Genomic DNA, 18,316 nt, shown 5'->3' with positions numbered 1-18,316 from the left:
AAGTCAATATATGATAGCAATTTCCATTATGTCCTCAATTTGTGTTACAGGGGAACATGGTTCATTTTATATTTCTAAAATATTCCATTTGTAATTTCTAAATAAGATTAGTATAAAATGACTAGTATTCTGTTTCATTCATTTGCCTTTTTAAGAAGTCAGGTCCTAAATTAAAATAAGTTAACCTCAAACAAGAGAAAAGTACATACGATACTGGTGCTTTCATCTTAATATTAAAGCAGGCTGTTTTCCATTCATCAACATTTTGTTGCTTAAAAAAAAATCTTCCTAACCTCAGTATCTATACACAGTAAGCAGTCCATAAATATGCTTCAAATAAAAGATGATACTGACCTTACAGGAGCAGAATACAAACTTTTCCCATTATTCCCAGCGAAGTAGACAATTTGCTCTGAATGTTCATGGTTTTTGCCTTCCCTAGGGCAAAAAGTACTTACAAGAAGGCTTACTAAAGTTAATTAGTCTTTGAGATTTTGAACACAGAAAAGTTAAAGAATATTTTAGTCATTAGGAAATTTCTAAAAAGAAAGAATACTTAAAACCAAAGTTACAAATTTCAATCTATTTAGACTTTAATTTGTGCATTTGTGATAATTTATGACTGCAAAACACTTGTTTTCCTAGAATGACATAGTGAAAGGCACATTTCATTTGAATGCATAGTGTACCATTCTAAAATATCCTAATTTCTTTACAAAGTGCTTGAGCAGTCATACACATACAGTAATAGCAAAATATATTTACACTCTATAAAGCTTAAAAATTTAAATCTAAAATATATATAAACTACAGAAAAAAATTAGTGCTTTCTTCAGCTTAATTGTGTAAATAGACCCTGCCCTCTAATTTTTTTAGTGATTGACTTCAATTAAAAAAAAGTTCTGTACACTGTGTAGCTATAAAATGCTATGTCAGTTTTTAATGCTAAAAGCCTATTTTAGACATTACTTTCTTTGCATATTTGAGAACCAAAAAAGGTGAGCAGACTGTACCTCAAAAGTATTTAGTGTTTTAATGTTGTATTAACACTGTTTAAATTAAAGCCAGACAATTAAGCTAAGTTCCTCTATTGTCCTGTGCCAAGGAAGTTAACTGGCATTTTAAAATAACTTTAAACCACATATTCTTCCCTCTTTCTATAATATTTTCTCCCAAAGGATCTTGAGTAATAAACAATTTGGAAGATAATGTAAATGATCTCTGGACAATTTTAATTGTTCTCAGAGTACAATGAAAAGATGCTAAAACATCCCAGCAAAGCTGAAATATTTATAAATGTTTTTAGCTCAACTCTCCATAAATCAGTGTGCTTTTTCATGTTCCTCATAAGATTTACACCTAAACAATTTTTAAGAGATGAGCTCACTGTGATTAAATAGTTAATTCAGTAAGGTTACTTAATAGCTTGCTATTCCTGAGGTATAATGACCCTAACATGCTAAGCACAGGATCAAAGATGCCATTACTAAACTAAGAAAAAACAATAAAGTTATAGACTAGGAGGAAAAAAATGTAAAATCAAACCAAACCAAAATAAAAAAGTACAGGCAAGTGGAAAGTCATGGTTTACAAAAAGACAACCCTATAAGAGTATAAAAAGCCACAGACGGATCCTCTGAAGAGTTGTATAAAATATTTGATCAAATTATTTTTGAGACTTTTGAGGTACAGCTTTAGTGTTATAATTTTTTTTATAAAATATAGACTGTTTTATCAAAAATATTTATACATTCTGTTACAATATATTGCTTTTGCCCTCGGTAACTGCCAATATAAAATCTGGATCCAGTGGCCTAAAATATACAAATGCACTTAATGTAAATGCTGGAGTTTGAGGTGTCTGCTTGGCCACTGTACAAAAGTGATGAAGTGGTGAAATTAAATAACAAGCCTACAACACAGAATACATTACGACTTGCACATATACATGTTCACAGCATGTATACAATGATAATCCCTATGGTTTAACCAACTTATAGTTCCCTTCTACAGCAGACACAAAAACAAGGTCAAATAGGTTGGTAGATTAGAGTGACTATCAAAAAAGGAGTAATCAGTTCACTGATTCTGGAAGAAGATATGACTGAACATACTGAGTGTCTAGACTTTGGGAATGCATACAGGTAACAATATCTTGGTTCAGCTGATTAGAAGTTCTCATTCTTAACATCTTAAGTAAATGCTGATCTTGTTTGTTTCAGCACTGTTTAATAAACAAAATAAATTGTTTGGCAAGCAGCTCTGTTGGAAAGCTATAAGCCTCTGTTACATGGTTGATAAAATAAGGCAATATAAAGTTTTCTCCTAATAAATATAGAACATTTATAAAATAAGACATCAATTTAAAAAAAAAAATCAAACCCCAAATTGTGTACAAACTACGTTTTTTGATATTACAGTAATTTCTTTCTTTTTTTTTTTTTTTTTTTTTTAAAAAAAGAGCATTTGCCTTATTCAAACAGAATCACTTTGTGTGAACAGTAATAGCATTCCAAGCCCTTTTTTTCTTTTTGTAAAACATAGTTAAGTGATTAATTTTCCTCCCACTTAAGGCAGGCATATGGCAAAGGTAGGGACTATAAAAGAGTGGTTTTTTTTTCTTTCTTTTTTAAAATAGAGCATTGATCCAAAAGTATTTGTGATGGATTTTCATGGCCGATGTTTACTCAACTTAAACTCCATGAAACTGTTTCCAGTGCTCATATTTATGCTGAAGTACATTGAGAAGCCACTTTTCAAGAAATATTAGAATGGTACTTTTTAAACAAATCTTCATGTTTCAGTTAAAAAAAAAAAAAACTCAGAAGCTATTGGTGGCACAGAGAGCAAATGAAGGGCTGCTATTTTTTAAGAGGTCTTCTTGTGAGTCAGTCTGCTTGGTTTTGCAGTATCTAGTAACTTAACACCAATCAGCAATGTAGTCAAAATCTCTGAACATTTCCTGTTCCTCATCCGAAAGTATCCTTGGTTCTCGAGGTGGAGTGAGAATAGGTGCTTCTGAGGTAAATTCATCATCAAAATTACTAACATCTTCTCGTCCTCTTATGGTAGGTACAAATGGTGGCTTTACTTTTTTGTCCATCAGAGCACTCCAATCAATTAGCTGGATTATAAAATAGAAAATTACTAGTTTAGTTTTCTACATTTAATCACATTAGTTTCATAAAAAATTTAAAATAGTCGCACTTACCCGGAAAAATGGGTGCTTTTTTACATCTTCTGCATCTTTCTCACCAGCCCCAAGGCGCCGTTCAGGATTTCTTCTTAACAACTAGCACAATGTAAGATTAAAAAGTTAAAATAAAACCAACAGACTAAAATTGACTGATAAGAATTATTACTTTAAAAACTCAGATGTATTTTGTCTGTTTTTGTCTAAGCCATGCAACACTTATGAATTGAAAAACAACTTCTGAAGTTCTACCGAAAATTTTCTTTAGTATAAAAAAAATAATAAGTAGTCAAAAAAAAATTCTTATTCTTAATTCTTACCCTTCTCATTATGGAAATGGCTTCTGTAGATAAGAACCTTGGATACCTTACTTCATCATTTACAATACTGTCAAAAACTTCCTCTTCATCATCACCAGGAAAGGGAGACTAGAAGAAATACCTTTGAGTTAAGTTAAAGCAAGTTTTAAGACGGTAAAATCTTATCGCCTATTCAAAGTACAACCAAGATCCAGGCAGTGAAAAAGAAAAAAAAAAAAAAAATCCATACCTACCAAAACAAGAACAACAACAACAAAAAACACTATAGGAAGTGACAATAGATATGTATCTATTACAGAGGGAATATACCATATACTCTTTCTGAAATCTTTAAATTTTATAGAAATTTATGAAAGTTTGTCTATCTCATGTACGTCCATCATATCATTAAAATTTTGTCTTATCTTATTATGACATGACCTTTCAATTAATTTCATTCTATTCCATTTCATTCCACTCCATTCCATTTTATTTTATTCACTCAATCACCTATTTGGCCAGATAGTCAATTTTTAGAGTGTCTAAAAGACAGTGGGGAATATTTAGTTCATAGATACAATCCTGAAGAACCTTAATCTTGTGGAAAGACAGAAGAAAATGGATAAGGTTAATATGGTAATAAGTGTTATGTAATAAAGGAAAGCAGTCTGTGGAAATACATCATATATGAATGTGCTTTGGATTTTAAAGTCAGTAGTAAATTAACGGTGGTAAAACACAATTAGAAATTAGCAGGCATAATGACTGTACTAAGCAGCAGCTACTAACAAAATTGGACTGAAAAGAACCCAAAAAGCACACACTGCCAGGCATTTTTTAATGTGCTAAATACAAAAAGTCTTAGGGCATTTCAGTAAGCAGAATGTTAAAATAATTTTTCATAATGGCCCTGAGTCACAAAAAAGTAGTTACATTATATTCAGTATGACAATTTGATTCACAAAGAGATAAGCTTTCACCTAGGCTGAAAACGTGTCTATCAAATGTGACTGCCTGTCACAGAATTTCAGATGGCTTAAAAATCACTCAATTGTTTTTTTTTTTTTGAGACGGAGTTTCACTCTTGTTACCCAGTCTGGAGTGCAATGGCGCGATCTCGGCTCACCGCAACCTCCGCCTCCTGGGTTCAGGCAATTCTCCTGCCTCAGCCTCCTGAGTAGCTGGGACTACAGACACGCGCCACCATGCCCAGCTGATTTTTTGTATTTTTAGTAGAGACGGGGTTTCACCATGTTGACCAGGATGGTCTCGATCTCTTGACCTCGTGATCCACCCGCCTCGGCCTCCCAAAGTGCTGGGATTACAGGCTTGAGCCACTGCGCCCAGCCTACTCAATTATTTTTAAAATCAGAAAGCAAGTGTCATTTAAGTATCATTAAGTATCATTTAATTCCTCAAAATCACTAAAATGAATCAGTATCTTGAACCTTATTTTATCACTGGCTGTTGAAGAAATATAGGCCTACTTATTCTCATTAGATTTGATTTGGCTGCTTGCTTACAATTAAGTTTTAAAGAATAATAAGCAGAAAGCAATATCCAGGGAATGGGAGCAATCTTTAAGGAATCTGTGAAAATAAATTCAGAATCCAACTTCTTAAGGCTGAGCCTTCTAATCTTCTAATCTGACTGCACGTAGCTAAAAAAATTTCAAAGATTTCAATTACCAAAACCTTAGGTTTGTTCATTTACTCACTCAAAATATATAAATCAAATATACTACCTAGGACATGCAGTACACTCAAAATACTTAAATCAAATGTAGTACATGGGACAATCTAATTTTTGGGGGGACTGAAACAGCAAGTCAGGGGAAATTTTTATTTTACAATTATCAATGGGAATTTCAATGAATAATACAAAGAGAGCACTTGTGTCTTCTGCTTGAACAATTTTGTACCTGAAAACTGTCACTACAAGTATCTGAATAGCAAAGAAATATCTATACATTTGTTAAAATGTGTAGTAAGCACATTTAAAATAAACCAATAGTCTGTTCAGATGTCAACACTGATAGCATCTAAAACCATGTCCAGCATTACGTTCAAGCTCTCTGGCATCTTCACTCTCATCTGAGACAGGAAAAAAGGGACTTGGGATGTTTGTTTATTCCTGGAGTCTTTCCAGTCCTCAAGACTAGCAGAAGTATACAAATTTGAAGATGTATAACATATCCAGTGAGTTTATAATTATTTGTAATAACAGAGAAATCTGACATAAACTTGAGCCAAACCTTACTTTCATCATAGTTAAAAAGAAGCTATCACTAGTGTTTCACTAATGCTATAAAATTATGAAGTAGACTGATGAATTTTAAGTTTAGTTCTTTTACCAGCTACCTGCTTGTGGAGATACTAAGAAGAAAATGCAAGAAACAACTGTGAAGAAATAGCCAGATTCATTGTCTTTTATCTTCTAGGTAATTAAGAGCTCAATCAACCAGCTCTTTTAAAAAATATGAAACAGAAGCTTCCTTGTTTTCTGCCAAACCCTCCAGTGGCTTTATAATAGGAGGGAGTAGAATCAACTGGCTATTAATTCTACAGTATTTTATAATAAACTCATATATTTTACATGTCATCTATAACACGGAGAACAAGTTTTAAGCAAGCAAATAATTGAATCTCATAATATCATACTTACTTGAATATTAAACAAAACAAAACAAAAAACCCCATAATGTTACTTTTAAAATAAAGAAAGGGGTGGGGAGGAGTTCAAGTATGCCAGAGTTTACAGAGGATTATTTTATGAGAAATTTTGGCACTCTCAGAAAGTAAAAGCCACTGTGGACTGGGACTAAAATAAATCTTTCCAACCTAAACACTGCACAACAGCTTTTCTAAATAGAGGTGAAAATTCAGATCTGAACCACTGGTCTTAAGAACAGAAACAAGGCTGGATGAATTGAATATCCTATCCTGGAGCAGCAAAGCACAATGCTTTAGAGATATATTCTGGAGCCAGAGTGACAAGGCTAAAATTCCAGCTCTACCACATGAGAGCTGTGTGACGTTAAGTAAGTTATTAATCTCTTTGTGTCTCTATTTACATCTTGGAAAATGGGCATAAGATCACTATTTAGCTTACTAAAGGCTGTTACAAAATTAAATGAATATTTAAAGCACACAGAACAGTGCTTAGCACATGATAAATTTTATTTTAATTAGCCATACTTCTCCTTTTACAAAGAATCGACTTCAATTTGACATACCAAAAGGGGCTATCCATTTGGATAAACTAAAACGATTTATTTGTTTGGGGTAAGTGCCAATTAATGAAACACAGAACAAACTTTAGAAATTTCTGATATTCAATTTGATGATTTGTTCATTCAGTTCTAACTTCTTTAAACTTTTAAGTGTGTAACAAAGATTGTTGGCATGGGGAAACTGCAGAATAATGAACCAATCCCTTAAAGTAATTTTTCTTGCATCTCCAGTTGATGCCCCTTCAAGTAGTCTTCAATTATTAAAAGATTTACTCTTTCCCAATTTCACCACAATTCAACATTCCCAACAATTTATAACATAATACATTATTAGCCTGTTATTATTGCTTTATTTAACGTAACTATTTCCTAATGGTAATAATTTCTATGTACAACTCAATTATCCTCAGAAATTTAAGTTAATCTACAGAAAACAGTAGGAGAAAAATGCTAATCTTTTTAACTCTACCGTTTTTGAAGGCAACATTTCTTTCTTTTTCTAAATTATAATTTATTTTATTTAACAATCTAGGAAGTTTGTAGCCATAAGCAGTTCTAGTGCAATTTCAGGTGCAATTGGATATTCAGGAATCTCGGTGGGGCTGTTAATGTAAAATACATGCATACTTTTGAGAGCACACGTGAAGGTATCTCTCTAAAATTGACCTAATTGGTTTCATTCTCAGCAAACTGACCTGAGCCCCTCAACATGGCTTTTATCGTGCCTGATGTTAATGCACATTCTGTTTTTATAATAAATTCATGGCCATTGGATGATATCAATTTGAAAAATGCCATGCCAAAAATCCATGGCATCATCAGGGCCTTCACAGCCACCATAGGTTTTCTCCTCTCCATTCATTTTGTTCTTATGAAATTCTACTTTGCTTCCTCAGGAACTTTAATAGTTTCCTGGTGAGGCAAGGACGCACAGTGTGTCACTCACTTCCATCTGGAGGAAGTCAAAGGTAACATTTATTTCTGACCAATCTATAGTGGGCTTTTCTTTACAGGTACAGAGTACACTCTTTTTATTAGTCTTCTATTATTCTATTCCCTATAAAGACTATGTCTTAAAATCAGAAAACATAACCAAAGCACAATACTGAAATGCAAGGAACTATTTTCAAAGCACTGGCAATGCATTCCACAAACTACATAAAAACTTTATTGAAGGTATTAAAGAAAGATAGCTGACTACTAGTATACTATAAATATTTATAAAACATAAATTCCATTCCACTCATACTCAAGATAGTATTAGGTGGTTTTATAAATCACATTGCTTTATTATTTCAATCATCCTTCCCCTGTTCTCTTACCTATTTCACACTGCTTACCTCACCAACAAGCATTTCATATATAAGCACACCAAGGCCCCACCAATCTACAGCCCTTGTGTAAGAAGTTTCTGTTAATACTTCTGGGGCAAGAAATTCAGGAGTGCCACAAAATGTGCTTGTTCTGTCTCCATATCCCATTCCTGGAAAAGATACGATTTAAACATTTGTTAGCAAATGAAACAAATCTAGCATAAAAATAATCAAAGATATCTTTGGGAGGCAAAATTAAAGTTGCACATTTGTGCATGGTAAACAAATTCAGACATATTAAATACATTTAAAGAAAACAGTAAAATCTAGTATAGCAAAAACTGCAATAGCAATGCTACTAATTAATGGGTAAAAATAAGCAGAATATCCATGTTTCTTTTCGGTTACTATTTTTTCTTGAAATTACAAGGGAGCTAAGAAATCACAACAAAATGAACTGATTGTGAAGTTCTATCATCTTTCTAATTGAATCTTAAATAAACTTATTTACTTCATTATAAAAACAACATTATAAAAAAATAAGTTTCAAAAATACCAAAAAGCAAGCCCTTGGATAATCAGAAGCTGACCAAATGTGTCATATAATACTGAGAGATAGGGCCGTGAACAGTGGCTCACACCTGTAATCCCAGCAGTTTGGGAGGCCAAGGCGGGTGGATCACCTGAGGTCAAGAATTCAAAACCAGCCTGGCCAACATGGTGAAAGCCATGTCTACAAAAAACAAAAGATACAAAAGAACAAAAATTAGCTGAATGTGATGGCGCCCACCATTACACCTGTAATCCCAGCCCCTCAGGAGGCTGAGGCAGGAGAGTTGCAGTGAGCTGAGATCCTGCCATTGCACTCCAGCCTGGGTGACAAGAGCAAAATTCTGTCTCAAAAAAAATAAAGTAATTAAAAAAAATAAAAAATATGTGTGTGTGTATGTAGAGAGGTGGGGGACAGAGGGGAGAGGGGGCGGGGTGGGAGAGAGAGAGAGAGAAAGAGAGAGAGAGCACGCGCATGAGGGCAAAATAGTATGGGTTGAACATCCTTAATTCAAAAATCCAAAATCTAAGATTTTACCTCCAAAATCGGAAACATTTTGGGTATCAACATAATGCCATAAATAGAGAATTTCATAAGTATTTAACAGATGCTTAGTTCCGTGCACAAAATTATTAAAAATATATAAATTTACCTTCAGGCTATGTATAAGGTATATATGAAACATTTAAATTTCGTGTGAAGACTTGGGTCTTGGCCCCAAGATATCTCATTATGTATATATGCAAATATTTCAAAATCCAAATATATCTGAAATTCAAAATACTTCTCATTCTAAGCATTTTGGATAAGTGATACTCAGCCTTTATTAATATTTTAGCTAGCTAGATTTTAGGTATATGTTCCTCATGTTTATTAATATGTTAATCAAATATAGTCTACATACTGAAGATGCTGTCTCTATGTATTCCAAAGCGTTAAAAACTTGTCATTAGTGTCATCTTATTAGGAATTTTAAAGAAAATCTCTCAATTCTAAATTAAGAACAATTAGGTATGCATATATAGTGACTGTAAAACAGAAATGAATTTGTATGTCTATGAACCAAGACTTGAAGGGCACAATTAGATACAGTAGCATATAGGGGTGAAGAAATTTTTTTGGCAAAATTTTTTTTAACACTATCATAATGTTTTTTATTTTCTTCGATAAAATATTATTTAAAAAAACAGTGATATAGTATTAATATCTATTTAAGTTCTGACCAGCCTTTTAGTGACTTGGCCAAAATTAGGAAAAAGTTAATTACAAAGAAATAGAAATTATGTTTCTTATAGACTGGTAAGCGTCCATGGAAGTGGTTAATATTAGGCTCTAGACTAACACCTGGTTTAAGTTCCAGTTCTGTCACTTGTTAACTGTGAGAGCTTGGGAAAGTTGTCTAACAACAAAGCCTAGGTTTCCTCATCTGTATTATGAGGGTTAATAATACCATCAACCAGTATGGAATGATAAGACAAGGAAGACCCAGATGGGTGAGGAGGTGGGAAAGGGATGGATGGTGAGAAATTACTTAATGGGTACAATGTATATTATCTGTATACAATGTATATCTTAAAAGCCGTGATTTCATCACTACACAATCTATTCATGTAAATTATCAACTAGCAACCAGACTTCCTGGGGCAAATAAATGATTTTTGTTTGGGTAGTGTTTGAGGTGTCTATTGACTATTCAGGTAGAGCTGTCTAGTAGATAGTTGAATATATATCCATAGGAAAGGAAATAATAGATTTGGGGGTCATTAGGATATAGCTGCTAGTCAAAAAATGGCAGTGAAGAGCAGCCGGCTAAGGAGAGATGCTGAGAAACAAAAGCATTTAGATCAACCGTGTCCAATAAAAAGAAGCCCAGTTAGAGAAAAGACTTACTTGACTCAGCAATTAGATCAGTGGATATGTGATGGACATATTTCTACAGAGTTCATTTATTTATTCATCCAACTACTTATTAATCAAACGCTTATTGAATACTTAAGATGTACTATGGACTGTGTTATATACTATGGAAACAAAGCTAAATAAGAAACAAGAAGCCACCAGCGTAGAGGGAGACAATGTTAGTACTAGTAAACAGAACTATGTCCGTTTTTTACAGTTGAGGAAATAGACTCAAAGAGGTTGAAATTAAGTTTTCCAACAAAAAACAGCAAATACTGGCAAAGCCACAATTCAAACCTAGGACTGTTTGGTGCCTAAGCCCATGATCTTTATCCTTTCTTATGTTACCTCCAATTCAAATTTCCCCAACTTATTTTTGAATATACAAAAAACATACTTGACATATCTATCTCTATTTATTTTCTATTTTTAAATGTTTCCAGTTTTAAGAAGCTGAAGTAAATTATCAGGCCTATGAAATTCACTGTGTATAGTCTCACCAGAATAAACGATTTTGGTGCTTAATCAATAATTTCTTAAAATAGTGACAGAATTATTAATCGTGCAGAGAAGCTTATTATGATTTCTATACATCTAACCTTATTTGTAGTCACAGAACAAATTCTTAATATGATAAATAGGTTATATGAACAATTTCTTTATTATATCTACAATGTCCAACTGAAGAATAAATTAAAAACAGTTTGTTTTCCATAGACAAACTTGAAAATTACTGATGTACAAAGGAACAGTATTTTATCAGAAAACAAACTTTAAAACATTCAATTACCTTCTTTGCAAAGACCAAAATCAGCAATTTTCACAAAGCCCTCTGTATCTAGCAATAAGTTATCCAATTTCAAATCTCTGTTCAGGATAAAAAGATACAGCATGGAAAAAAAAATTAAAGAAATCAGTAGGTTATAGAGTTAAAAAAATAATTTCAACTGGAACTGTATTTTTTCTTTACTAAAAATGGGTTTTCCAAGTTATGATTTGAGATTTAAATACTATTATCACAAGCATTCAGTTTTCTTCCTTTTGGTAAGTTTACTTACCAAAAGTAAGTAAACTTACTTTTATATCAGATAGCTTATGAGAAATTCTTCTCCTGTTACATAAAAAAGGGAAAATGTATTTAATTTGTTATTTGTGTTTATCTAATTTAATTCAAATTTTTTTTAAGAGAGTCTTGTTCTGTCACTCAGGCTGTAATGCAGTGCTGTGATCTTGGCTCACTGCAACCTTCACTTTCCTGGTTAAAGCAATTCTCATGCCTCAGCCTCCCAAGTAGCTGGGACTACAGGTGCCCACCACCAAGTCCAGCTAATTTTTCTGTATTTGTAGTAGAGATGGGTTTCACCATGTTGGCAGGCTGGTCTCGAACTCTTGACCTCAAGTGATCCATCTGCCTTGACCTCAAAAGTGCTGGACTACAGGCATGAGCCACTGTGGCTGGCCAACTTAATCCAATTTTAAAGTCTGCTTATATACCATCCATAGAAAGAACTGTAAGGCTGACAGTATTAATAAAACATCAGAGGGCAGGTTTAATCATCTAAAAGAATAAGAGAAAGCTGTCCATCCATACTAATAGATTACAAATTAGGCAAATTGACAATATTTTATCCATTTTTATAAATTTATTTTTTATTTTTGTGACACAAGGTCTCACTCTGTTGTCCAAGTGGAGTGCAGTGGTATAGTAATGGCTCACTGCAGCCTCAACCTCCCAGGCTCAAGCAATTCTCCCACCTCAGCTGCCTGAGTAGCTAAGAGTATAGGCAGATGCCACCACTCCTGGATGATTTTTAAATTTTTTGTGGTAACAGGATATCACTATGTTACCCAGGCTAGTCTCAAACTCCTGGGCTGAAGCAATCCTCCCATCTTGGCCTCCCCAAATGCTGGGGTTACAGGCATGAGCCACTGTGCCCAGGAAATAGTTTATCCTTTAGGTAAAATAGGACCTTATCATGAAAACATCATTAGAAGCTTAAATAAACCAACTAGGCATGGTGGCTCATACCTATAATCCCAGCACTTTGGGAGGCTGAGGCGGGTAGATCACCTGAGGTCAGGAGTTCAAGACCAGCCTGGCCAACATGGTGAAAACCCGTCTATACTAAAAATACAAAATTAGCTGGGTGTGGTGGCAGACACCTATAACTCCAGGTACTCAGGAGGCTGAGGCAGGAGAATTGCTTGAACCCAGAGGCGGAGATTGCTGAGAGCCAAGATCACGCACTGTACTCCAGCCTGGGCGAACAAAAGCAAAACTCCACCTCAGAAAAAAAAAAAAAAAAGGAAGAACCTTAAATAATCCAATGTTTATAGTCTTCTGCTTCTGACTAGACTTCTCATAATCTGCCTGGTCTTGGGCAGTGAGTGCTAGTAAAGTGTGGTTCACAGACTAGCTGCTGGGTCACAAATTGCCTGTTACTAGTCTGCAATTTGATAAGGAGCTTTTGCCAATACAGAGATCAGCTACGTCACCAACATACTATTTTTTTTAAAGACAGTGTGTCACCATGTTGGTCAGGCTGGTCTTGAACTCCCGGCCTCAGGTGATCCGCCTGCCTTGGCCTACAAAGTGCTTGGATTACAGGCGTTAGCCACCATGCCCAGCCACCAACATACTATTTAGTTTAGTTGACAGCAAGGCTTCTTAATGAGGGAAGCAGTATAATGTTTTACACTCTCACAAGCGACTTGTGTTATCATGGACACATTTTTAGTAGTATTGGTCTATAGAAGTCTTTTGCAATGGGTCGTTTGAATGCAAAATATTCACTAGGATGAATATTGTTGAGAAATACACTATCATAGACCAACTCATAATTTGACGATTTTAATTAGAAAATGTGCTATGGATTAGGAAACAAAGTTCATGACATAATCATTGTGCTGACTTTCAAAATTGGTGTTTGATTTATCAGATGAAGTAGAAAATTAAGAAGCTGGATAAACATAAAATGTCCTTTTTAAGAAAAAACAAAACACTATCTTTAATTCTAAATCACACCAAAGCAGGGCATTAGAAAAAAATTAAAAATTTACTTACCTATAAACAATTTTGTGTTCATGTAAATACTGCAACCCAAGAACTACACAAGCAGCATAAAATCTGTTTGAAGAATTAAATCAACAGGAGTTTAATAAATTTCACTATTCTTGAATCCCAGCTTACACGTTTGTACTTTAAAGCAGACCTGTCATTAATGTATTTCACAAATATTTATTTAGTCCCTACTATGAATTACACATTGTACTAGACATTAGGGGTAAAATTTAAAAATTAGAAAAGTACAGTCTTGACAATGCAAGCCATTAACTTTGCCTAGTGGAGTCACTGAGAACCTCAGAGGGGACATTTGATCTGGTTTTGTAGGAGGAATTACAATGTACCATAAGGACAAAGGACAGTGTGACAGGCAGAAGTTTTGTGGGTGAAATACAGGGTACTTACCTGGGAGAAAAAAGAAACAGAGGTGCAAAGGCATAACATGTTTGATAACAAGTAAGTTTGCTGTGGCTGAAGGTTGGGTGTAAATGGGGAAGAAGCTGGAGATTAGCCTGAAAAGACAGCCTGGGTGAAGGACCTTGAATGTCCTTTATGAATACTGAAATTTTTTTCTCCTTGTGACAGAGAATCAAACTATTTTTATCAGAGGAGAATAATGACATTTATATTAGAGTTTTCTGGTAGCAATGTGAAGGCTGGAGAAGTAGGTAGAGATCCAGAGGAAAAAAGGACAGATAAGGCTTTTATCATAGTATGGATGAAAAGATCCTGAGAACATCCACTGTAGTGGCAACAAAGAGTAAGATTCACAAGAACTTAAAAATTCATGACAGAAGGTGGTATCCCATTACAGGATAAGGAAGTGGGAAGAGCTAACTTTCAAGATAACTAAGATAACTTTCAAGGTTTCCATCTCAGTAAAATGAACAGATAAAAGAAACAGAAGTAGCCAAGGTTCTGTGACAAAAGTAAGTTTGGCATTTCGCATGTTGACTTTGTCTGTGGGGCAGGTGATGATATCTGAAAGTTGGGTTTATGGGTTTGGATCTCAGAAACCTTGGGCCAAGGAGAAAATAATAATTCTTGAGGTACAGGACCATGTTTGCCTTTTTCAGTTTTTATCCTAAATGCATAGCATAATGCTGATATACATGACAGGCTTACTGAACAAGGAGGAAATAAATGAATAGATTTAAAAATGAATCGATTTAAAAATTCTTCAGTGTAGAATAGCCTATAAAGAGGTACTTAAGAGAATTGGCTTTTAATTATAAAAGTAATAACATGAATATTTTCTCTATAAAACATAATACCCTTGTCCAAAGTACACTATTTCATCCACCTAGCTCCATCTCACCTCAACTCCACTGCCTTTCACAGAGATAACAATTCTTGTCACTTTGTTTAACATTATTACAAACTTTCAGAATATATTTACATTCACATGTAGATAATACAGCTATGTTTTATAGTTACCTATTTTTATAAAAATGGGTCAATAATTTTTAAATGCGGGGCTTGGTGGGGATGGTCAGGGTCCACCAGGCAGTTTCATCAGGGCTTAGGCTCCCCAACACAGAAATAAAAAACAAAAACAAAAATAAAATGTTAACTACTTAAAAATACTTGATTATACATTAAAAATTATATAACTTACCAGAAGTTTTAAGGATCTACTGAAGTTTATTAAAATAAACACAAGCTTAACATTGCTTAAGATGGTCAGGCACAGTGGCTCTCACACCTGTGATCCCAGCACTTTGGGAGGCCGAGGCAGGTAGATCAAATGAGGTCAGGAATTTGAGACAAGCCTGGCCCAACATAGTGAAACCCTGTCTCCACTAAAAATACAAAAATTAGCCGGGTGTGGTGGCCTGTGCCTGTAGTCAGTCCCAGCTACCTGGGAGGCTGAGGCAGGACAATCTCTTGAACCTGGGAGGCAGAGGTTGCAGTGAGTCAAGATCCAGTCACTGCACTCCACCCTGGGTGACAGAGCGAGACTGTCTCAAAGAGAAAAAAAAATTGCTTTAGATAGTTAAACATAATTTTCTTGCAAACTTATTTTAGTGGCAAAACACTATGGTAACAGTTAAAAAATACCTATTTGTTTTTTTTTTTTTGAGTTGGGAGTCTTACTCTGTCACCCAGGCTGGAGTTGCAGTGGCATGATCTTGGCTCACTGCAACCTCCGCCCCTGGAGTTCAAGTGATTCTCCTGTCTCAGCTTCCCAAGTAGCTGGGATTACAGGCACCTACTACCTCGTCCAGCTAATGGGGGTTACACCATGTTGGCCAGGCTGCTCTAGAACTCCTGAGCTTCAGTGTTCCGCCCGCCTCTGCCTCCCAAAGCACTGGGATTGTAGGCATGAGCGGCTCCTGGCCGATTTCTTTCTTTGTAAACAGATTGCCTTAATTGGGTATTCTATCTAAAATACGTATTTTTTTGAATGCTCCTGTGTGTCAGGTATTGTGTCAGTCATTTTCATTTATTAGCTAATTTAATCTTCAATCAAGCCTTAAGATAAACATTTTACAGAAGCAGGAAATGCAGCTCAGAAAAAATAAGTAATATATCTAAAGTCAGACTATATAACAAAGCTAGAAATCAAGGTATTTTGATTCTATGGGTTCAATCAATAAAAATTCACTGATCGCCTAATATGTGCCAGGTATCCATTTAGGTGTTTCACTAATAAACAGGACAGACATGGTCCCTGCTCCTCTCCTTTAGTGAAATAAGACAGACGATAAAAATTTACATCACATGATTTCATGTAGAAATAAAATGATCTAAAAGATAAAACAGAAAATAGAGTGAACCGAATTGGTTAGTGATGTGATATTTTAGCTAGGATACTCAGAAAATTACCTTTAAAGAAATGACATTTGATCTGAGAGCTGAATGATAAAGGGAAGTACTTCAGATTTGGAGTTCTGTAATATAGCACTGTATTCTTCCATTTTCACTGGATTTTATGGTTTTATTTGTATATAATTTATATTCTCAGCAAAAATAACAGTTTCTTAAGGCAAACTACATTTATATATTATTTTAAAAACAAAAACAAGCTTAAAAAATAAAACCAAACAAATTCCCATGGCAGCATAAGGCTAGGCATAATTGTTAATGCTCTGCTTTAAATATTGAGAAAATGATTTATTGGTAGCCTTCTACTACTTTTTGGCTTTTGCCTCCTTTTAAAATGTTTCAGTACCCATTAGAATTAACCCCTATTTCCTCATCTGAAACTTGAAGGTTATGACAGTATTACACCTATCTGCTCTAAATGCCTCTAATGGTTATGACAAGAATCAAATAGAGGAATCAAACTGAAAGTACAACATGAATGTCAGTTGCTATTTCATCAGATTATAGACGCGGAATGAAAACTAAACAAGTAAATACAATAGAGATTACTACTGGGTTTATGCTTCCTATCATTTGGCATATATTCTACAGGTAGAGTTGACTAGACTTGTTAACAGCCTGAGTGTTGAAGGTAAGGGAAAAAGAACATCAAGAATGACTTTCTGTGTTCTGGCTTGAACCTGATATTGCTGTTTAATAAAATAGGGAAGACTAGGAGAGTAGCAGGCCTGGGGGAGTAATGGATGAAGTGGGTAGAAACATGGAAAAAATCAGTTCGGTTTAAGATGTTAAATAAGATACTTAGCCACACAAATGGAAAAGCTAGCTGACAACTGAATATTATTAGAGTTGGAAGTTTAGGTAAGAGGACAAGGCTGGAGACACAAATCTGGTAAACATCAGCATGCGGGGTATAGGTATTAATAGCACTTTCTTAGGTTCAAATCCTAGCTACACCATTTAACAGCTATAAAATTGGGATAATAACGGTGAAAATATACACACATGCATATATAATTTCAAGTGTTTACTACTATTTAATCTATTTGAATAAGTCAAACCTTGAATTCAAAAACTACAAAAAGGGTTTAGTCTGCTTTTTGTCTCTCTGTTTGGAGGCAACACATATACCAGTTTCTTTTATAGTTGTTCAGAGATATTTTAAGCACAAGGAAGCAAATATTTGATAGATACTCTTTTAAATTATCCTTTAGAAAGGTAAACACAAATATTTTATATAAATATACGATACAGACTCTTCTGTACTTTCTTTTCAAAAACTAACAGTGAATTTTGAGTATAATTTGTCTTCAAAGCTGTAATCATGGATGGCATTCTCCAGTGAGAAAATCTAATAGCAAAAAAAAAGAAATTTTACTAAAATGAACCTAAAATGTTTATCTAAACTATCAATTGTGATTTAGGGTAATCCATGACATTTTCAACACAGACAACAGAATACATACAAAAAGTATTTGCCAAAAAGGTATATAAGGAGTTCTAATATTTCTTGCAAAGAACTATTTTGTTAGGAAAAAAAAATCTAAAATTCACAGAATCTCTTTTCTTCCCCAGAATGAAATCAGTCATGGAAAAACTCAGACAAATGTCTAAAGCATACTCACACAGCTCTTGGTTCAGAAAAGACATCAGTATGAATGTGCATCATTAGGTCCCCACCGGCAGCATATTCCATTACAAAGCAAACATGCTCTTTGGTTTGAAAACATGCAAAAAGGTTCACCAAAAAGGGATGCCTTACACTATTCACAGTTTCAAAAATTCTTTTTTCACACATCAGGCTGTAAAAGAAAAGATTTAAAAATAAGCAGACTAAAAAATCATTCTAGTTAGAAATAATATTCTTTATAAATTACTTTATAAATTAATATTCTTTATATTTAATTTATATAAATGTAAATTAAAATAAGCACAAT

The 18,316-nt window shown here is 34.2% G+C and overlaps 1 protein-coding gene and 1 pseudogene across 5 annotated transcripts in view; both read right to left on the bottom strand.

The window, feature by feature from the left end:
- Window positions 1-568: 568 nt before the first annotated feature.
- PKN2 (protein kinase N2) overlaps window positions 569-18,316 on the bottom strand; it is a 155,971-nt gene continuing 138,223 nt past the window's right edge. For all 5 annotated transcript variants that reach the window (XM_032247792.1, XM_032247796.1, XM_032247795.1 and 2 more), the window contains 7 exons: window positions 18,005-18,181; window positions 13,551-13,613; window positions 11,277-11,353; window positions 8,065-8,207; window positions 3,514-3,621; window positions 3,212-3,292; window positions 569-3,124 (listed from right to left, as the gene is read on the bottom strand). In XM_032247792.1, the coding sequence (XP_032103683.1) occupies window positions 2,921-3,124; window positions 3,212-3,292; window positions 3,514-3,621; window positions 8,065-8,207; window positions 11,277-11,353; window positions 13,551-13,613; window positions 18,005-18,181 (853 nt within the window). In that variant the 3' untranslated portion in view covers window positions 569-2,920. The remainder of the gene's footprint in view (window positions 3,125-3,211; window positions 3,293-3,513; window positions 3,622-8,064; window positions 8,208-11,276; window positions 11,354-13,550; window positions 13,614-18,004; window positions 18,182-18,316) is intronic.
- LOC116529891 lies at window positions 4,859-8,050 on the bottom strand (annotated as a pseudogene).

The sequence above is a fragment of the Sapajus apella genome, unplaced genomic scaffold (assembly GCF_009761245.1).
Source record: "Sapajus apella isolate SASKATOON/1434 unplaced genomic scaffold, GSC_monkey_1.0 scaffold64, whole genome shotgun sequence".
Lineage (NCBI taxonomy): Eukaryota > Metazoa > Chordata > Mammalia > Primates > Cebidae > Sapajus > Sapajus apella.
The sequence above is the reverse complement of the archived record's forward strand: the minus strand, read 5'-3'. Positions and strand labels throughout refer to the sequence as shown.